The 23,381-nt window shown below is 40.0% G+C and overlaps 1 protein-coding gene across 1 annotated transcript; it reads right to left on the reverse strand.

Annotated features, from left to right (window-relative positions):
• Window positions 1–225: 225 nt before the first annotated feature.
• Window positions 226–20,696, reverse strand: ebna1bp2 (EBNA1 binding protein 2). Its single transcript, XM_060829846.1, has 9 exons — window positions 20,601–20,696; window positions 15,021–15,104; window positions 12,017–12,189; window positions 9,297–9,420; window positions 8,396–8,485; window positions 3,746–3,821; window positions 3,455–3,560; window positions 2,561–2,729; window positions 226–685 (listed from the first exon to the last, which is right to left on the reverse strand). The coding sequence occupies exons 1-9, from the start codon at window positions 20,649–20,651 to the stop codon at window positions 635–637; spliced, it is 924 nt and encodes a 307-aa protein (XP_060685829.1). The 5' UTR covers window positions 20,652–20,696; the 3' UTR covers window positions 226–634.
• Window positions 20,697–23,381: the final 2,685 nt, after the last annotated feature.

Raw genomic sequence — 23,381 nt, forward strand, 5'->3', positions numbered from 1 at the left:
CTAGTTTATTATTCAGTTCCTACTTTTTTTTGGTCATTTATATACACTGCAGTGATTTTTGTCATCAAATTTCCTGTGGACATCCTACTTATTGAGGATTGACAGATTTAATCACAACAACATTTCTGACTAAAATAATAATTGTAAATACCTTAAATACTTTTGTTTTAAATGCAGTGCAGAGAAAGAAAATGTTACTTTATGTAAGCACTCAGACCAGAAGATGGGGAAAAAAAAAGAGATGTCAGAATTTATTTTTGCATTAACAGACCTGTATTTATCACAATTTAACAAGCTTATTCCAGGACCAAAATGTCACTTTTTAATATCCTTAAATTTGAAAATTACATTAAGGTAATTAAATCTTGTAATAAGGAGGAACCATTATATTTATGTGATTTCCAAAAATTTTCACGTCCCAATATTTAACAAGACAACGTTTCCAGATTTTGATACCATCCAAACCAAACAAGTTCTAACCAAATATGCTGTAATTAATGAAAAACATTCTTTTCTTCTGGAGGCACGATTCAATATGTTCATGAAAAATCTAAGCATGATAAAAGGAAAACCAAGTTCATTCTACCCCACACAGTGGAGGAATGGGTAACAATATCCTTCTATTTTCACTTCATTATCGTGCCTGGTTTTTCATCTTCTGTCTAGTCCTCTTGCCAGGGCGCTTCTGCAAATTAAAGATGACACATTACAATAGAGAGATATATATTGTGTGAGTGGGGGGGGGGGGGGGGGGGAGAGAGAGAGAGAGAGAGAGACACAGAGAAAAAAAGGCGAGTCATTCTTCCCTTCCAAAAAGAAAATTATACCTCTTGTAAATTAGAAGAAACATAAACTACTCAAAAAGTGTAAAGGGAAGAGGACATACATACAAATAAGAAACGAGGCAGCCACTTGGCCCTTCAAGCTTGTAACGTCATTCAATAAGACCACGGCTGATTCAATTTTAACTTCAATGCAATACTCCTGATAATCTTTCATCTCCTTGGTAATCAAGGATCTATTGCTCACTATCTTAACAATAGTTAAAGACTGCATCCATTGCCTTTTGAGGACGGGAATGCCAAAGACACACAATTGTTAGAGAAAAAGTGTAGCTTTACTGAATATTTTCTTTTCTTCAGATTTCTCTGTTACCACACTAAAGATAGTAACTTGGGCTTCAGTTTAGTACAGAAAAATGTGTTGCTGGAAAAGCGCAGCAGGTCAGGCAACATCCAAGGAGCAGGAGAATCGACGTTTCCTGAAGGGCTTATGCTGTGCTTTTCCAGCAACACATTTTCAGCTCTGATCTCCAGCATCGGCAGTCCTCACTTTCTTCAGTTTAGTACAATACTGTTACCATTTAAAATGCTACTTTTTTTTAAAAAAAGTGTCAAAATGTAAGTTACTGTACTACTGCTGTACATCTCTATGACTCTATAGAACAAAAACACCATAGGAAAGGTTTGGTTGGAAAGAATTGTCTTACCAACATTAGGCAAATGATCATCGGTAGAATATAAATTGGTTAGTGCTTTCCTCATTACAATTAAAACTGGAGTTTTATTTAAACTTCAGGTGTCGAGTCTAGAAACCCACTGAATTCAAATATGGTTCACTTTACTATCCCAAAGAAATAAACCCCATCAATAAGAATTACATTCCATTTAAACTCCAGTGCATTTAACTTGGTTTCCAATTTGAAGTTGCTCAGAGAAGACCATAAGACATAGAATGGGAAATTAGGCCATTCAGCTTAGACTCTGCTCCACCATTCAATACCTGATAGCTGCAGGAAGACTGGGAAAAGTTAGTGCTTATTACTAGATGTTACAATGGTTTTTAAAATAGATGAGAAACTATCCACAACACTGACAACACATGGAGGCTGCATCCAAATCCTGTGGAAGATTCATTTACAATTGCAAAATAAAAGAAAAATATTCATCTTATAGCTGTAGATGTTCAGGAGCCACAAATGAGAAAAATGCAGTGGTTGCTCTTGCAATGAACAATGTGCCAATTGTTAAACTTAAATCTGAGACCATGGTCTAGGATACAACAAGAATAGCAATGATTATGTGGTTAAAATTTTCCAGCTTTGTAAATTGTGGTGGAAATGAATTAGCTGTGACCTCACCAATCTGGTTGGTGGGGTTAGAATCTTGGTTCTGAATGTACAAATGTGTGTCAATTACTTTGGAAATCTATTCTTTTATGCCGGTAGTCTAATGCCATTTTAAATACTGTAATGTCTGGGAAATCATTGCTCGTCTTGGGTGTTATGGCTTTAAATTTAATGGATGGTTGATAATACTGATGAACTTTTCTATTGCTACTGCTGAGAGTGTCCAAATACCCCATACATCAAAACAGATAAAAAGGTAGATGTTGCTACATGGTTCCACACCTAATGAAGGAGCTAATATGAATCAAAAAGTAGCCAACAACAGGAGCTACTTTTGCCAAATATCCCTATTCTGGAATTTCACTTACTAATACAATGTCAAACTTAAACATCTCTTTGCAGGAACTGTAATACTAACGGAAAAATACTCACATTTGCATTCTTCTTTCTTCCTTTGCCAAAACTATTGCTTTTGGAATGAGCAACTTTTGATCTGAAGCTGGAGACATCATCATGACTGTCTTTGGTGTTCCACTTTAAGCCTCTCTTCTTTCCTCCAAAACCAAACTTCTCGTTTTTGTATTTCCTCTTTGCATTTACTCTGAATTCAAAGTGAACAGTTGGCTGTTAATAACTAATTTAATAGGCCCTGAAAATTAGCTGTAAGCTGGATAGCTGCTGGCGAACACCATATATACACACCATTATCCACAGTTACAGGATTTTCACTTCTGTTTAAAACAGACCACACAGAGAACTCGAAAGTCCATGTATGAGGAAAAAAAGTTTAGAGGTCCTTGGGCCCTACAATTTTATGCAGGTGTGGCCTCAAGTCTGGGACTACTTCATGCAGAACACAAAGCAATAGTTCTTATTCTAACTGGAGTACAGCTTGTGGGTTATTGAACTTAATTGCACGCTCGGAAGCCTCCTATGAAAGACCACCTCGAACTGCCTACTTTGATACATAATGCTTTATATATATGTTGCATTAGTCTAATGCAGATACTATACAACAAAAAATTTAAGGTGGACTACAAAAGTCATACAACTTCATAGTCTCTGCCCCTTGCATGTAACACATACATTTCCCTCTCTTTTAAATGGCAGTTTCTTGCATCAGTGAATTTTGATTTCCAATGTTCAGCTAGAAGGCTGCAAAAAATTTGAAAATCTTTTTTAATGGCTTTGTGAGGACACACTCCAGATGAGGACAATATAAATTTACCGGTCAGTCTTTTTAAATCTATTTAATTACATCTAATAACAATAAAAAAAACAAAGAATTAAAGACAGTGAACTTTCATATCCAACATAATCCCTTACCCCTGCTTGTAATGTTTAATTCCAGCTGCTGATCCTTTTCCACCTTCTTTCTTTGTTTTTGAAGTAACCTTATCACCCTCAAGGAAATCCAGTTTGTCAGAGAGTCCTGAAGATTGAAAAATGCAGAATCAAACAATCTCATTCATCTGTATTTTTACGAGTGAGTAAACACCAAAACAAAATGCCTCTGCATATATTGGATTTACTCCAATATCTTGGATTCTGAAAAAACTGTTAAAATTATGGCAATTTCCAAATTTTTTGGCTTAATGGGTAAACTTCAGAACAAACCTTTCTGGTACTTTTTCACTGCTGTCATCATGGCTTTCTTTTCTTTCTGACGTTGCTGTATAACTTCTGTATGAACCTATGGTCAAATTAATAGTATTAATTAACAAGTTTCAAACCGTCTTTGCAGACAACTGTATACTTCTAGCTTGTTAAAATAAAGTGAATCATGTGATGCTTTTGCATGAATGACCTGTTCCATTTTTCATACATATGGACGGTTGCTTCAGTAGAGCTTGAATTCTGAAGCTGTCAAATTTTCTTCAGCTTGAATCCAAATCAAGAAAGAACAAGCTTTTGTTGACAGTTGGAATATTACTGCTGCATTTATATTGCAAACCTGTGACAAAGAGGGCTTTTTCAACATAAGCAGACCAGAGGCCCTGAAACCTGAACCACCTTTTAATATGACCATAACTAATCTCTTTCACATCTCAACTTCCAATCTGCTTCATGTAGTCCTCAAGTCTAGAAGAAACCAAACAAACATTCCATCCATCACAGCCTTAAATATATTCACGATGAGCTTGCAATTTCAGATAAACCTGTTAGACTAGAATAGTGTGTTGTTTGATTTTTGACCTTGAATATATTCAACAATGTAACATTTTTAACCCTATGAGGTACAGAATTCCAAGGATCCACAACTTTTAAGAAGATTTTTCCTAAGTTCATCATAAATGAGCAAACCCCGATCCTGAAATTCTGCCCTTCCTAAGGCTCCCAAAGCCAAGGGAAGCAACTTCATGGAGTCTAAGTGATCAAGTTCTTCACAACTTTGTTTAATGAAATTACCCCTCATTTTTCTTAACTCCAGAAAAGAACAGGCCTAACTTATTGAGCCTCTTATCTCAGATACCCATTTAGTGAACTTTTGCTATTCCCCCATAGCAAACATACTTTCCTTTGATTTGGAATCCATAACTGCACATAATACTCCAGGTTTGGCCTCACCGAAATCTTGTACAATTGCAGCAAGACTTCCTTATTCTTAGACTTTTATTCCAAGGGGATTTGAGTCTATGTATTCTTTACCTTCCTAATTAAATTCCTAAAGGATATTAACGTGGACAAATCCCCAGGACCGGATGGGATCTATTCCAGCTTGCAGTGGGAGTCAAAAGAGGAAATAGCTGGGGCCTGACATATCTTTGTAGCATCCTTAAACACAGATGAGGTGCCGGAGGACTGGAGGGTTGCTCATATTGTCTCCTGCACAGGGTAGTAGGGATATTCCGGGTAACTACACACCAGTGAGCCTGATGTCAGTGGTGGGAAAGTTGCTGGAGAATGTGCTGAGGGATAAAATCTATTTATATTTAGAAAAGAACCAACATGAAGTTCTTTGAGGAAGTGACCAAATTGACAGATGAAGGGCTGCAGATATCACATACATGGAGTTTAGTAAGGCATTTGATAAGGTTCCCCATGGCAAACTCATGGAGAAAGTGAAGTCACATGGTGTGCAGGGTGTTCTAGCTAGGTGGATAAAGAACTGGTTGAGCAACAGGAGACAGAGTAGTAGTTGAAGGGAGTTTCTCGAAATGGAAAAAGGTGACCACTGGTGTTCTACAGGGATCAGTAGATTGTGATATACAGAGAAGATCTGGAAGAGGGCAATTTTGGTGTAAACAGTAAGTTTGCAGATGACATGAAGATTGGTGGAGTAACAGAAAGCATAGGCGACTGTCAAAGAATATAGGAGAATATAGTTAGACTGGAGAGTCGGGCAGAAGAGTGGCAGATGGAGTTCAATACAGGCAAATGTGAGGTGATGCATTTTGGGAAGTCTAATTCTACACTGAACTATACTGTAAATGGAAGAACCTTGGGAAAAGTTGATGAGCAGAGAGATCTGGGAGTTCAGGTCCATTGTACCTTGAAGGTGGCTGCACAGGTGGATAGACTAGTCAAGAAGTATTCATCGGACAGGGTACTGAGTATAACAGCTGGCAGGTCATGTTAAAATTGTACAAGACTTTGGTTCGACCGCATTTAGAATATGGTGTACAGTTCTAGTAGCCACATTACCAAAAGGATGTGGATGCTTTGGAGATGGTGCAGAGGTTTACGAGGATGTTGCCTGGTATGGAAGGTGCTAGCTATGAAAAGAGGTTCAATAGGTTAGGATTATTTTCATTAGAAGAAAAAAAAGATTATGGGGGGACCTGATTGAGATCTACAAAATCATGGAGAGTATAGACAGGGTGGATAGAGATAAACTTTTTCCCCAGGGTGAGAGATTCAATAACGAGAGGTCATGCATTCAAGGTGACAGGTGAAAAGTTTAAGGGGGATACATGTGCAAAGTACTTTACAGAGAAGGTGGCAGGTGCCTGGAAGGCGTTGCCAGCAGAGGTAGTAGAGGCAGGCACGGTAGATTTATTTAAGGTGCATCTGGACAGATGCATGAGTAGGTGGGGAGCAGAGGGATACAGATGCTTAGGAACTGGGCAATAGGTTTAGATAGTGGATTTGGATCGGCTCAGGCTTGGAGGGCTGAAGGACCTGTTCCTGTATGTAACGTTTCTTTGTTCTTTGTTTAATTGCTTGCTGTACCAGCATGTTAAATTTGTGACCAGAGTTAAAAGACATGTAACTTCTAAAATAAGTTCCCTTTTTCTTACTACCGAAGTGAATAACCTCTCAGTTCCCACATTATACTTCGTCTGTCACCTTGCTGAGCAATCACTTAACTGGTTTCTATCTCTTTAGAACTGAAGTTTCCAGTTTACATTCCCACTGAGATTTCTATTGCCAGCAAACCTAAATAATTAAGCTTGGATTTTTGTAAATCACTGTGGCCCCAGCACAGATCTTTTTAGCATTCTACCAGTTACAGGCAACAATCTTGAAATTGTCCGTTACCCCTTTATTCCTGCTTCCTATCCAATAACCTATCCTGCATCACTCAACTCCGAAGTCCTTATCCTGCTTAACCATTTTTGTGACATCTTAAGGAGCTGCGACCATTTGATAAGAACTTAAATTTGTATTAACTTTAAATATATGTGGTTTCTACAATATCAATAACTTGTAAACTGCAATTTCTAAAACAGTTCCGTACAACATTTTGCTGGTTTTATTACCTTTCCTGGTATTATGTTTTGATATCAAAATAAACAGCTTACTTCTCTTCCTATTAGTTTTTACTTTCATTTTTCACTACGATGATACCAACAATTAGAGATGTCTTCAAAAATACCCCATGTTCTCATAACTAAAGTATGCTTGTAAAAAGAGTTGTTAACAGCATAAACGCGAAGAAAGATTCTAACAAAACTTGAATCTAAAGTTCCGGAGTGTGTGTTGGAAACAAAGCACATCAGGAACTCTGATTCTGATTATCTTTTAAGACATCTTTTGGAAAGTATATTTGTGTGAATGCTGGGTAGGACAGGATCAGATTTCACTCTGATAGTCTGTATTTGAATGGTGGGCTGACAATTACTGTGGTGGCACACATATACAAAGAACTACCACTTGGATCAGCTACTGCCCGGCAGCTGGTTTTATGGCATATTATTTCAAAAGGCATCAGCTATTACTGGGAGATTTTTATTTTTATACAGTCAGTGCTGCTGTAACATTGTAGTTCCATTCTCATGCAATTCCGTGTTATAAGAAAATAGTGCAATAGCAGCATCATTTAAACTATTGGGGTTGGAATTGTGTTATAACCAATACACACTTTACAAAATTCGCACTTTAGAAACAGTGTCCCCAATTCAATCGTGTTATAGCAAATTCGCATTAATAGCAGAACGACCTGTATATCCAAACATGAAAGTATCCATCCTGTTTAAATATCACCACTTTTATGGCTATATTTACAGTATCAGATCAGTTGCCCAGTTGATAAATGTACTGCTTGAAGATGTGTTTTTTTTCCTACTAGTGTGAAACAGACAAGAGTCAAATCCATGAACCAGAGGCATTAAAGTCTATTGTGCTTTCCACTGAAAGGAACTACTGAGTAATTGCAATGAGAAAGTCATTCAATAAATTTAAAACATATGGAACAATTTTTAATGTATTTGTAGAGAAACTTGTTGGAATAAATAGCCAGAACGCAATTCAGACAGATCTTTTAAACTATCGGACACTTTACTGCCTTTTCCCAATAATTTTAAAGTGGAGTTGAGCCCAATATCAGAATAGCCATAATCTTTCTGAAAGATAGAGTAGGCTCTAAAGGACTCAATGGCTTATCCCTGCTCCTACTGATTATCTTTTGTAAATAACTACAATATTGTTGCTGTTCAACAAATAACTAATATCGGTTTTTATGTTGCAAACATAATTACAACAATTTGAGGTACTATGCAAACTAGCAAACTGGATTTTGCATTTCAAACATTAGGTTCATTTGCAGTATCACAACAGTAAATCGAGAAATAAGACCAAAACTAAGACTACTGCCATCCTCAGAATAAGGCGAAAGTGAGTCCTGCAGAAGCTGGACATTAGAGTCAAGGTCAGAACGGTACTGGAAAAGCACAGCAGGTCAGGATCTGAGGAGCAGGAAAATCAACATTTCAGGCAAAAGCCTTTCATCAGAAATCCTCAATAAGTTAGGAATCATGAATTAACATATTCATTTTGAAGATAAAAATCTTACACATACATGTTCAAATGGACAAAAAAAATTACCTTTTTGCCATATTTTCGCAATGCTCGAAGCTGTTTAGCCTTTTCAGACTTTTCCATGGAGATCTGCTTTGATAAAATTTTTTCTCGAATCTAGCAAAACAGTGAAAGAAATTAAACATGGGATCTTATTACAGCAAATGGAAATAACTGTAGTAAACAGCTCAAATGTGCCCTCCATGCTATGTAGGCAAATATGCTCCAAATAACTGAGCAACCAGTTAATTCGTTTTCAATCATGTTTTTAGGAAAGAATGCAGGTCAAAACTCTTGAAATGAATACCCTTTTCTTCCCCCCAAAACAGTTATACGATATAGAATATCAACATTCACTTAAACTACTGACCACATTGTTAGTATCTCTGCTTGTTAGCTTGAAAGGATAAATATCTATGATCTTATTAACATGTTGAAACCCCAATTTAATTTATATACTTAAGATCCAGTGTGGGGCTTGAACCTCCAATTTGGTCGTGAAACGGAAACCAATTGATTAAACAACGCAAGATTCTCCACCTACAATGTGTATCTGAGAACACTCAAAAATCATTCAATGAACCAGGATCAAGAAAATCTCTACCGGTCTTAAAATACAAATAAAAATCTCGCCAACCCACTTCCAAGCATCGATGTTATTTTCTTGTGGTCGGACTGATAAAGTGATCAACCAAATGAACAGATTTCAAATATTGTGTGGTTGAAAATGCCACAAAGCACATTTGAGGATTAAACATTTTCTATCACTTTTCGTCTTCCATGTCTAAAACTTAAGGTCCAATTGTTTGCTTTGAAACAATATCTTGAATTTATATCAAGCACTTACTAAGAAATCATATAACAGTTTTCCATGTTAACTCCATGTTTAGTTAAAACTAAAGTACGTGACAGACTGGTAGTCACCCACCTTATGCATTTGTTGATCTGATTTGGCCATCTCAGCAAAGTAGTCATCTGGTCTTTTTGTTGGAATTTTTTGTTGGTTTAGCTGAGGCAATGCATCTAAAACTGTTGCTTGTGCTTGACGGTAACTGAAGAAGAAAGGAAATTATTACAGAAAATCAAAGACATTGTAATTTCAGCTTGGAAGAAGCTGCACTGGAAATGGATGAATATCTATCTTGAAATGGTTGCAATTCATTTCAAGACATGACATGTAAAGACACACAAATCTTGATATTTAATTCTAATTGATGTTAAAAATTAACTGGATTTGAAGGGGAGCAAGAAACCTAGGTACCTGACAAGATAACCCATTTATCTTCCCTCATCACCCCTCCATTGTTTCATAAAATAACATCGGAGTTTAACTGCACATCTTCCACACCACAATATTATGCTACATAGCCTCCTTTGGAAATAATCTGGGTAAAGGTCAATGGTGGTATACCTCATTAAATAAAATTAGTCATCAACTGAGCCTCCGGCTAAACAGAACATCTGTTCCATCTGCAAAATGGGACTCAGAGGAAAAAAACTAAACAAAACAGCTTCAATGTAAGGCGTTTTCCTGCCAACAAAAGCTTTAGTCATTTGAACAGTAGAATCTTTCCACTCTGAAAAGCATTGTGAACTGTATACATATACAACAGCTTGACAAAAAGTGTGCATGTAAACACATAGTTTTTTTTATGGTAGGTAACATGTACAGAAAACATTTGTATTTCTCAGAAATTCAACATAGTGGAATAAGAAATAAGACAAATAGAAAACACTTGGATTCACGTAGCACCTGTCACCGACCCCAGGGCTTCCAAAATGTTTTACAATTAACTGATGTATTCAATCTTTTAATTTAGCAAATCAGCACTCAAAACTGATAGCAGGTGAATGCCCAAATACCGCAAAAGTTCCTGAAAATTTGCTCACAGGGCCAACTAATTGGAGAAGGATTGTTAAATGGAAGGAAATAATGAACTTGTCAGCAACAAAGTCAACAAGAGAAACAAAAAGTGTGATTGGAGGTGCAGGGAAGCCGGAGCTACCAGTAAGAGTCACTGAGGAGTAAATGCTGGACGCTAAGAAGTAATTGGAGCCAGGAACAGAGTTCTCCAGCTAGGATGTGGTGCTGGGAACACAACAGGACAAAAGCTAGAAGATGACTTGCTAATGTCACACTAGAGAGCAAAGGCCTTTTTGCCAAAGGCGAGGTCGTGAGCTGGCAGCACCCATTTTGCCGAGATTGCCTTTTCCCCAAGGGGAGTAAAGGGTAAAAGAGGGAGAGGCAGCAAGTGACAGAGGCATGAAGAGAGCAGAAGGATTTGCATGGGGACATGAAGAGAGAGGGAAGTGCAATTGTAGGGGAGAGAAATGGAGCAGCAGAAAGAGGGAGGCTGCAAGGAAGAGAGAACAGATGCAATTCCATCAACAATGAAATAATCAAAGTAAATAGGAACTAAGAAAACTCCACGTAACTGGAGTAGCATATTATTTGCAAATAAACATGGTATCGCTAGTTTAAACCTGCAAGTGTTCAGGAGCTACTCTGAGGAAGAAAAGTGCAGTGGATGCTATTGTAACGAACACTGTTAGTTGTCACAAATTAAACAGGAGATGCAGCAAAAAGGATAACAACTGCCTGGTTAAATATTCCAACTTCGAAAATATCATACAAATGTGTTGGTGTGACCTTATCAAATCTGGATGGTGTGTTTAAAGGTGATTTTAACACTGTGTAGAAGTGTATGTCAGTTATTCTGAAAAATAAATTTTGATGTTAATTTATGCCAAATGTGCCAATTTAAATACTGTGTTTTGGCATTTAGTGCTTTCATCTGTAAAATGGATAGCTGATATTGATCAATTCTGCTTCTGAATGAATAGAAAAGATATTGTTTGTAATTGACAGCATCACCCAATAAAGGGTGATAGTGAGAATAAAAACAAAGTAGTCTTCAAAAAATCAAAAAGAGGTCCTGAAAATCAAAGAGAAGCCTTAAATTTAAAACAAAAAAAAGTGTGTCCTGTAGAAAATACAGCTGCAAACATGCACATTGTAAACTCCCACAAACAGTAATGCAACAATAATTGGATAATTTTTAAATGAATTTAAATCAAAGCTAAATGTTTGCCAGACATCATGTATAACTCCATTGCCATTCTTTGAAATATTGCCCCAGAATCCTTTACCTCAGAGTGTGGATCTGGACCCAGTTTCACTGGAAAAGCAGCAAGTCCCTGATAGTTCAGCACTCCCCCAATATTGCAGCAGTCTAATGGCCTAGATTTGTCGTCTTAAATCTCTGGGAGGAGGACTAGGAATTATCAGTCTTCTGATTCAGATGTGAAAGTGTGACCAACTGAGTGATGACTTGCACAATGTCAAATTACACCATTCAGGAAGGAGGTATTTTGAGCCCACAAAGGTAATGCTTTGAGTTTAAAGGAGCCTAACTTGCAAGCTGGAATTAATATGCCAAATTATTGCAATAAAGCTGCAATGAAAACTTAAAACTTTGTTTAAAACACTTGTATTAAAATGAGAAAAATAAATTTTAAGTGAAAAAAGCCAACCAACATTGTATACTTCTAGTCTTTACTTTTATTTTAAATGCTCTGTAAGCTAAGCTTCTTGCAGATATATACATATCCCTTAAAGGTGGAAACTAACTTAAATCTTGTACCTACAAGTACATCTCACGTTGGAAGTCATCATCTGGATCAATATCTGAACGTTCCTGTGACACCGATTTCCCTTCAGTCAATGCTATGATGTCAGCAGCTGGGCCATTTGTCATGTCAAGCCTCTCAATCCAGTCAATGTTTTTCTTGAATTCTTCCAAACATTGTTCCAAACCCACCTGAAGTTCCAAAAAAAAGTATGTGATTTCACAACAGTATTTCAGGGACACATTAACCAGCTTCACATAGAAAGGGAAGCCTCTAACACTTCTGAACCCACAGTCTGAATGGCAATATTCTCCAGTTATAACATGGCATAAAATTCAATTTTATTTGAACTACTATAAGTTTTGCAGCAATTGCTTTAACTCCATAAAATCCAGTAGCTGTAAGCTAATTTAACTAATCTTTTCTATGAACTAGTTTTTACATCGGCTGAAACATTCCTCAGTATTATTTTGTCATAACCTTGGTATAACCAAGGAGAAAGCAGATATTCGCATTGTTTCTGTTTGGGAAGTTAGGAAAAAAAAGGTGGAAGAAGCATCTGATTGAGGGAAGAATAAAACTTAACAGCAACCCCCTTCTTGAAGACGATAAAATGAATCCAGTATTTTCTTGTTTTTATCAGCAAGCTCTTCCACATGCTAATGTATATACATTACTTGCTGCAACATCAATCCTGAATAAGGAAATAAGTAAAACCGATGCTGGACAACTTAACAAGCTTGGACAGTTTGATGCTCTTTTCAGCAGAAGATTTGTCAATACTCAAAGATGTTGTGGTTCTGTTCGCCAAGCTGTGAGTTTTTGTTGCAAACGTTTCGTCCCCCTTCTAGGTGACATCCTCAATGCTTGGAAGCCTCCTGTGAAGCGCTTCTGTCATGTTTCCTTCAGCATTTATAGTGGCTTGTCTCTGCCGCTTCGCTTACAATCCACTATAAATGCCGAAGGAAACATGACAGAAGCGCTTCACAGGGAGCTCCCAAGCACTGAGGATATCACCTAGAAAGGGGACGAAACGTTTGCAACAAAAACTCTCAGCTCAGCGAACAGAACCACAACAACGAGCACCCGAGCTACAAATCTTCTCCCCAACTTTGAATTCTCAAAGATCTAGTTATTATAATAGATTTAAGATACTTTGGTGGTGATGGCTTAATGGTATTGTCACTAGATTGGTAATGCAGAGATCCAGGTAATGTTCTGGGTTCAAATCCCAACACAGCAGATAGGAAAATTTTAATTCCAGATTTTCATTGAATTCAGATTCTAGTTCAAACCATGATAGCCACTGTCAATTGTGATTAAAAACCTTTCTGGTTCACTGATGTCCTATACGAAAGAAACTGCCATTCATACATGGTCTGGTCTACATGCGACTCACAACAACAGTTGATTCTTAACTGCCTACTGAAATATCCTAGCAAGCCATTCAGTTCAGCACTATCGAGGACAACCAGAGATAGACAATAAGTGATCTCAAAAAAACCTTCAGTCCTTTCAGACTCTGACAACTAAATTTGAAGCAAGGAGAATAACAGCGCTTATTCAAGTGTATGTTTCAAAACAATTGCAACAGGATTAGGACTGAATAACTGCTTCAGAAGCTTCCAGTTCAAAATTGATAAAGTTTATTACACTAACACAAACATGGATTCAAAGCTCGTTTGAGATTGACTGAATCAGTTTTGCGGGTAAAAAATGAGGTCTGCAGATGCTGGAGATCACAGTTGAAAATGTGTTGCTGGTTAAAGCACAGCAGGTCAGGCAGCATCCAAGGAATAGGAAATTCGACGTTTCGGGCATAAGCCCTTCATCAGGAATGAGGAGAGAGTGCCAGGCAGGCTAAGATAAAAGGTAGGGAGGAGCGATGGAGATGTGATAGGTGGAAGGAGGTCAAGGTGAGGGTGATAGGCCGGAGTGGGGTGGGGGCGGAGAGGTTAGGAAGAAGATTGCAGGTTGGGAGGGCGGTGCTGAGTTGAGGGAACCGACTGAGACAAGGTGGGGGGAGGGGAAATGAGGAAACTGGAGAAATCCGAGTTCATCCCTTATGGTTGGAGGGTTCCCAGGCGGAAGACGAGGCGTTCTTCCTCCAACCGTCGTGTTGTTATGTTTTGCCGGTGGAGGAGTCCAAGGACCTGCATGTCCTCGGTGGAGTGGGAGGGAGAGTTAGAGTGTTGAGCCACGGGGTGGTTGGGTTGTTTGGTCCGGGCGTCCCTGAGGTGTTCTCTGAAGCGTTCCGCAAGTAAGCGGCCCGTCTCCCCAATGTAGAGGAGGCACCCGATGTGGCCTCCTCTACATTGGGGAGACGGGCCGCTTACTTGCGGAACGCTTCAGAGAACACCTCAGGGACGCCCGGACCAAACAACCCAACCACCCCGTGGCTCAACACTCTAACTCTCCCTCCCACTCCACCGAAGACATGCAGGTCCTTGGACTCCTCCACCGGCAAAACATAACAACATGACGGTTGGAGGAAGAACGCCTCGTCTTTCGCCTGGGAACCCTCCAACCACAAGGGATGAACTCGGATTTCTCCAGTTTCCTCATTTCCCCTCCCCCCACCTAGTCTCAGTCGGTTCCCTCAACTCAGCACCGCCCTCCCAACCTGCAATCTTCTTCCTAACCTCTCCGCCCCCACCCCACTCCGGCCTATCACCCTCACCTTGACCTCCTTCCACCTATCACATCTCTATCGCCCCTCCCCCAAGTCCCTCCTCCCTACCTTTTATCTTAGCCTGTCTGGCAGTCTCTCCTCATTCCTGATGAAGAGCTTATGCCCGAAACGTCGAATGTCCTATTCCTTGGATGCTGCCTGACCTGCTGTGCTTTAACCAGCAACACATTTTCAACTGAATCAGTTTTGCACCGAGTTGTACAACATCCGTGTGTTAGGAATGTAGTTTCAACTAGCTTAGGGTAAACACCGGTGGCAAACATATATTCAATCTTCTCCAATATACTTAGATCATTAGAGATTAAAGGTAAAAGAGAAAAAAAATCTCACCACGTTGTTGACATATCGTTTCTTTGCTTCCTCCACCACATTCAATCCGGGTTTGAGAAAACCTTTTGAAAATGCATCTTGAAGCTGTAATAAAATGAAAAATTAAATGCAACTGGTTAAAGAAAAACCCGAGTGCTTTACATCAGAAACCAATATGAAATAGGACCAAGATAAAAAGATTCTGCTCACTAACAAAAGTTTCATGAATTATAATTTCTTGTTTCCATTCTTCTGCATCTGATTTACTCAGTGAAGAAGCACATACAAACTCAAAAAGGTTTGAAAGGCATCTTCTAAACTTGGACAAAAAGTTTACTATTTAAATTAGTGTAATGCCATATTTGGTTGTCCCTTTTTGGAAGGTAAAAACTGACTGCAGATGCTGGAAACCAGATTCTGGATCAGTGGTGCTGGAGGAGCACAGCAGTTCAGGCAGCATCCAACGAGCAGCGAAATCGACGTTTCGGGCAAAAGCCCTTCAGTCAAGCAAAAGACAATTACTCAGATTGCTCACTTGCTTTGATGCTACGTGCACCATCATCAAATCACCTACCATGTCAGGTCCTGTAAATGACTATCTAAACGAGGATTCCAACTGCATTCTTTAATCACTAGAACTTGCGAATTGTTTTCAAGTAAAAATAACCATTGGTCACCAGGTATTTAAACTCCAGATGATTTATTTTATTTCTTAAACTGATCCATCATAGGAGATAAAGTTGTGGATTTACTTTTGGACAAGTGCTATGGTGCTTTTGTGATAAACACTTAAATTATTTTCACAACAAATCTTCACAGAAAAAGCATTTTAAAGAGACAAAAATACATAAGTAACATTTGACAAGTTATTAATTAACTAGCTTTAGTTTCAATCATCCTTTTACCAAATAACCCATGAGAAACTAGTGGCATGTAGCTATGAAACATAGAAAATAGTTGCAGGAGTAAGTCATTCAGCCCTTCCAGTCTTCACCACCATTCAATACGATCATGGCTGATCATGCAATTTCAGTACCCCATTCCTGCTTTCTCTCCACACCTCTTGACCACTTTGGCTGCAAACATCATGTCCAGCTCCCTCTTGAACTGGCCGCAACAGCTTTCTATGGTAGAACTTCCACAAGTTCACAACTCAGAGTAAAGAAATTCTTCATCATTGCAGTCCTGAATGACTTGCTCCTTATTCTTAGACTGTGAGCCCTAGTTCTGGACTACCCCAGCATAGAGGATATTCTTCCTGCATCTAGTCTGTCCAGTCTCATAAGGATTTCATGCTTCTATGAGAATCCCATCATTTTTCCAAGTTCCAGTGAGTACAAGCCCAGTTGATCCAGTCTTTAAACATCAGTCCTGCCATCCTGGGAATCAGTCTGGTGTCCCTTCACTGGGCCCCCTCAATAGCAAGAATGTCCTTCTAGGAGATCAAAACTGCATACAATACGCAAGATGTGTCCCCACCAATGCCCTGTATAACTGCAACAAAACATCCCTACTCCTATATGTAAATCGTCCCGCTACAAAGGCCAGCATCCATTAACTTTCCTCAAGGCATGCTGGACCTGCATGCCAACCTTCAGTGATTGTTCTACCATGATACCCAGGTCTCGCTGCAGCTCAGCTTTTCCAAACCTGCCATCATTCAGAAAATAATCTCGACACTGCCTGCCACTTTGTAAAGGACCTATTTATTCCAACTCTCAGCTTCCTGTGTGCCAACCAATTCTCTATCCACATCAACACATTACATCCGATACCATGAACTGAAATTTAAGACTAAGCCATTTCTGAGTTCCAAATTATGTGATAAAGCAGTTTGGAATTACTAATGAAGCCCATTTCTCTCATCAATTACCAATATTCTGATGTTTATTTTGCTATTACGCCCTGTTCAAATACAACTCCAACATATTAATACCAAAGTGAAATACTGCAAATTCTGAGAATCTGAAATAAATCAGAAAATGTTGGAAATATTCAAGTGGTCTAATAGCATCTGTGAAGAAAGGAGAGTTGATATTTCAGATCAATGACATTGCAGTTCTGATGATCATCCTAAAATACTGACTGTTGATTCCAACACAAACACTGCCAGATGTGACTATTTCTACTTATTTATTTTACCCCCAAAGAAAATAACCTCAGTATAGAAAATAAAGCAGACACACAGTACAAATTCAAAAATAAAGCTCAAGTACGAGATTAAATCAATACTGAAGAATTTGCAACAGTCATTAACAATGCATTTACTCAAGTTTTCTACAATTTAACACTCCCCTCCTTGGGGCTGAAGTACAACAATAATATGATCTGATCCTATCCAGAAAAGCTACTTAAAACAGTTTCTCACCTTGACCTGTTACCTCCTATGGGAACCAGGGATCTATCTGTGATTACCCCCTACTTCTCAACTACTTACAACACAAAACTGGACAAGAAAGAAAGTTTTGAAGGTAAGAATGCAAGGAAGTTTCAAGATAATTTAAACACGTGGCAGGTACATACAGTACAATGTGACTAAATGTGAAGTTATACTTTTTGGTGTTAAAAAAAAAGAGCTTTATTTAAAATGGTGGAAAATTGGGAAATGTAGATGCACAAAAAGATCTGTGTATTCTTGGAAAAACCGATTAGGAAGCAATTAGGAAGACAGATGCTGGATTGGCCACGATTACAAGATGATTTGAGTTCAGAAGGAGGGATATCTTACTGCAGGACTCGAGTGAAACAGAACCTGGAGTATTGCATCTCATCACCTAAAAGAGATTATAGCAGAGATTTACTGGGCTGATACTGAATATGGAGTGTTTGGTACTACTGGTTCTGTATTCACCGGAGTTTAAAAGGACAAGAGGGGATCCAACTGAAACGTACATGCTGCCGGAGTGGTGGTGGAGGGAGGTTTATGGGACTTATGGACAAACACATGAATATGCATGCATTGGAGATATATAGACAAAGGACAGAAGAAGGGATTAGTTTAATCAGGCATCATGTTTGGCATAACACTGCAGACCAAAGGGCCCAATCCTGTGCTGTACTGTTCTGTGTTCTATGTTGATGCAAAGGTGGACAGTTGGTTTACAGTGCACAATGATGTCAATAGCGTGGGTTCAATTCCTATACCAGCTAAGATTCCCATGGATTCTCCTTCTCAACCTCTCTTCTCAAAGGCTCAACAAGCGTCAGCTGTTTCATCATGACCTTCCCTCCGTCAGCCAATGGGCTGAGAAGTGTCCGATCGAGTTTAATTTAGATAAATACGAGGTGCTGCATTTTGGGAAAGCAAATCTTAGTAGGACTTATACACTTAACGGTAAAGTCCTAGGGAGTGTTGCTGAACAAAGAGACCTTAGTGTAAGTTCATAGCTCCTTGAAAGTAGAGTCGCAGGTAGACAGGATAGTGAAGAAGGCATTTGGTATGCTTTCCTTTATTGGTCAGAGTACTGAGTACAGGAGTTGGGAGATCATGTTGCGGCTGTACAGGACATTGGTTAGGCTACTTTTGGAATATTGCTTGCAATTCTGGTCTCCTTCCTATTGGAAAGATGTTGTGAAACTTGAAATGGTTCAGAAAAGATTTACAAGGATATTGCTAGGATTGGAGAATGAGCTATAAGAAGAGGTTGAATAGGCTGGGACTGTTTTCCCTGCAGAGTCAGAGGCTTAGGGGTGACCTTATCAAGGTTTATAAAATCATGAGGGGCATAGATAGGATAAACAGACAAGGTCTTTTCCTTGGAGTGGGGGAGTCCCAGAACTAGAGAGTAGAGGTTTAGGGTGAAAGGGGAAGGATATAAAAGAGACCGAAAGGGCAACTTTTTCATGCAGACGGTGGTGCATGCATGGAATGAGCTGTCAGAGAAAGTGGTAGAGACTGGTACAATTGCAACATTTAAAAGGCATCTGGATGAATAGGAAGGGTTGGAGAGATATTGGCAGGTGGGACAAGATTGGGTTGGGATATCTGGTTGGCATGGACAAGTTGGACCAAAGAGTCTGTTTCTGTGCTGTACATTTCTATGACTCTAAAGATTAGAAGTTGGAAAGTGTGCAATCATTGGCAAAACGTTCAGGACTATTTGAGACTCCTCATATACTGAAGTAGCCCATGTTCAAACAACAAAATCTGGACAGTATTTAGGTTTGGGCTGACAAGCAGTAAATATCAATGCCAGGCAGTGACAATCTAATCACCACCTTTTGACATTCAAATAGTGTTACTATTCCTGAATCCTCCACTATCAATATACTGGAGTTACTACTGATTATGAACTCAACTGGACTTGCCATATAAATACAGTCAGAGGCCAGGAGTACTGTGGCAAGTTACTCACCTCCTCACTCCCCTATGCCTACATTCACCCCCTTCACTACTGACACACAGTAGCAGCACTGTGCATTATCTACAGATACACTGCAGAAATTCAAAGATCCACAGGTAACACCTTGCAAACACACAACCACTTTCATCAAAAGGGTAGCTGGTACACGCGAATACTATCAACTTAAAGTTTCCCTCCAAGCCACTCACCATCCTGACTTGGAAACATGTTTGGTATGCTTTCCTTTATTGGTCAGAGTATTGAGTACAGGAGTTGGGAGGTCATGTTGCAGCTGTACAGGACATTGGTGAGGCCACTGTTGGAATATTGCATGCAATTTTGGTCTCCTTCTTATCGGAAAGATGTTGTGAAACTTGAAAGGGTTCAGAAAAGATTTACAAGGATGTTGCCAGGGTTGGGAGGATCTAAGCTATATGGAGAGGCTGATCAGGCTGGAGCTGTTTTCCCTGGAGCGTCGGATGCTGAGGGGTGACCTTATAGAGGTTCACAAAATTATGAGGGGCATGGATAGGATAAATGGACAAAGTCTTTTCCCTGGGGTCAGGGAGTCCAGAACAAGAGGGCATAGGTTTAGGGTGAGAGGGGAAAGATATGAGAGAGACCCAAGGGGCAACTTTTTCACACAGAGGGTGGTACGTGCATGGAATGAGCTGCCAGAGGATGTGGTGGAGGCTGGTACAATTGCAACATTTAAAAGGCATTTCGATGGGTATATGAATAGGAAGGGTTTGGAGGAATATGGGCCGGGTGCTGGTAGGTGGGACTAGATTGGGTTGAATCGAAGGGTCTGTTTCCATGTTGTACATATCTATGACTCTACGTTAACTTTCCATCACTGTGACTGGATCAAGATCCTCGAATTCGGTCCCTGAGGACATTGTGAGTCAACCCACAGCAGATGGACTGCAGTGTTAAGAAAGCAGCTCATCATCACCATCACCACCTTCTCAGGGGCAACGAGGGACGGGCAATAAAGGTCAGTCCAGCCAGCAACACCAATAGCCCACGTGTTAATTCCTTTTTTTTGAAAAAAAACCTCTTAACTCTCTGGGTATGAGGACCCTCCATTCCACCGTCTGTAGTTACTGATATCAGAAAGTCTGGCACACAGCAGACAAGATAGGCCTTTAAATTATTTTCACCGAATCCCTCCCTCCCTCCCTCCGGGGACCCTCTCCCTGAGCACCGCCGCTGCCGCCATAGGAGCGATGCCTGAAGTTCTGGGTGACACACTAACCTCCAAGTCGGAGCCCTCAGTGTCGGACGCGGATTCTGGATCCTGAGCCATGCTGCTACCGCCGCCTCGCGTCCGGGACCCGACCGGAAACTGTTCCCCCCGGTGCACAGGCAACTCCCGTCCGCTCACAACAAAGAACCACGCACACAGTTCCGGCCCTGAACACTATCTCTCTCTCTCTCTCTCTCACTCACACGCACACAAACTGCTGGGACATCAGTTAATTTGTTTATCCAGGTGATTCTAACTGTGGCTCAGGAGTTTTCAGAAATAGATTGTAGATTCAAAGTACTACTGTGCCTGTTAGAAGGTCATTTGCCTGCACTCTAGTCTGCAGTGCACAGTGATGTCAGTAGCTTGGGCTCAATTCCAGCACCAGCTGAGGTTGCAATGGAGGACCCTCCTTCTCAAACTCTCTGCCCTTCTGAGACACAATGATCCCCAGGTTAAACCATCTTCAGTCAGCTAATGAGTGATCAGCAACATAAGAGAGACTATACTGACTTTTTGGGTAGATGCTGGGAATCTTAAATGAAAATAAATCAGATCAGATAATTACACCATCTGGGAAAAGTCAGAGGATATAATTTTTTTGGGGGGTATGGTGCAGTGAAAAAAAAATTGCATTTAAGTTTCCAGTATCTGCAGTAATTTGATCCTAAAGGTAAGATTTGCGGCAGCATGGAGGACAGGAAGTGTTTTTCAGACGAGACTCAACAAATGGGATTCCACTAGTACCATGCAGATCTAAAAATAAGGTTTCAACCTGGTGGAGAGGACGACCTCCATGACAAAACGGTGGAAACAGCAAGCAACATTCAAAACTATACAATCCCAAGATCAGACCTAAGCTCTAGGGTCCAGCCACATTCAATAAACAACTAGTCAGATTTGGAAGGTCTTTACCTCCTCTTCAATGAAGAGGGAGCTCAGAACCTCAGTGCAAAAGATATGGCAAAAACATTTGCATCAATCTTCAGCCATAAATGTTGTGGCCACTACATCTCGACTCTTTATTAATTCTCAGATCACAGATGTCAGTCTTCAGTCAATGTGATTCATTTCACATGATACCAAAACAATACAGGATATTGCAAAGTCTATGGAGCTTGGCAACATACCAGTAGTAATACTGCAAACTAGTGCTCCAGAATTAAAAATTGAACCATGTCAAGTTGTTCTAGTATAGCGTCAAAAAGCCTGGCACTGGAAAAGTACAGCAGGTCAGGCAGCATCCGAGGAGCAAGAGAGTTGATGTTTTGGGCATAAGCCCTTAATCAGCTCTTCATTGTTCATGATGAAGGGCTTACACCAAAAATATTGACTCTCCTGCACCTTGGGCGGTTTCTGACCTGCGTACTTTTCCAGTGCCAGGCTTTTTGAGGGTATACTACTCTCCACCATCTGCAGTCCTCACATTCTCCTGTTCTAGTAGAGCCACGTACTGGTGTTTCCCCAGAAAATAGAAAATTCCGCTCATATATCTGGAGCAGAAAAGGCAGGTCAAATTCAACTTCACCAGTTACTGCCCCATCAATCTATTCTCGATCATCAGCAAAGAGATGGAAGGGATTTTTCTCAATGATATTTTCACCGCTTGTTCAGTAATAAAATCCTCACTGAATTGAGTTCTGCCAAGATCATTCAGTTTCTGACTTCATTGGACTCCCCATTCCCGGACCCAACATGCAGAAAAGAGCTGAACTCGAGTGGAAATGAGGATGACTGCTCTTGATGTCTAGGCAGTATTCAGTCAGCATGGGCAGCACGGTGGCTCAGTGGTTAGCATCACTGCCTCACAGCACCAGGGACTCGGACACAATTCCAGCATCGGGTGACTGTCTGGAGTTTGTACATTCTCCCGTGTCTGCATGGATTTCCTCCGGCCACTCCAGTTTCCTCCCACAGCTCAAACTTGTGCAGGTTAGATGAATTAATATAGAATCCCAACAAATCTACACCAACCCTCCGAAGAGTAACCCATCCAGACCCATTCCCCTATGTTTACTCCAGACTAATACACCTAACCTAAACATCCCTGAACACTACGAGCAATTTAACATTGCCAATTCACCCAACCTGCACATCTTTGGATTGTAGGAGGAAACCGGAGCACCCAGAGGAAACCCACACAGATATGGGGAGAACGTGCAAACTCCATACAGTTGCCAGAAGCAGGAATCGAACCAGTTCCTGGCTCTGTGAGGTAGCAGTGCTAACCACTGAGCCACCCTGCCACCCCCAATTGGCCATGCTAAATTGCCCATAGTATTCAGGGATGTGTAGCTTGGGCACGTTAGTCAGGGGAAATGTAGAGTAATAGGGGTGGGGTAATGGATCTGGGTGAGATACTCTTCGGAGGGTCGGTGTGAACTTGTTGGGCAAAATGGCCTATTTCCACACTGTATGGATTCTATGATTCCTAATTCTGATTCTGGCATCAAGAAGTCCTTATAAACTTAGTCAATGGGAATCATTGGTGAAAACTCAAATGAAGGGAAAATTCACTGCAGCCTCGTGTCAAACCTTGGCATAAAGGAAATGATTGTGATGGTTAAGATCAGTCATCTCAGCCGCAAAATGTTTCTGTAGGAGTTCGTCAGGGACATGTTCTAGGCCTAACCACGTTTAGTTGCTTCAACAATTACCTTCTGATAGTGACATGTAACACTAACACCACACAAGTAACAGACAATGACCATCTCCAAGAAGAGGAAATCCCTTTATCCTTGACATTTAATGACATTATTGTTGCTGAATTTCCTTCCATCAACAGCTGAG

This window comes from Hemiscyllium ocellatum, chromosome 9 (assembly GCF_020745735.1).
Source record: "Hemiscyllium ocellatum isolate sHemOce1 chromosome 9, sHemOce1.pat.X.cur, whole genome shotgun sequence".
Classification (NCBI taxonomy): domain Eukaryota; kingdom Metazoa; phylum Chordata; class Chondrichthyes; order Orectolobiformes; family Hemiscylliidae; genus Hemiscyllium; species Hemiscyllium ocellatum.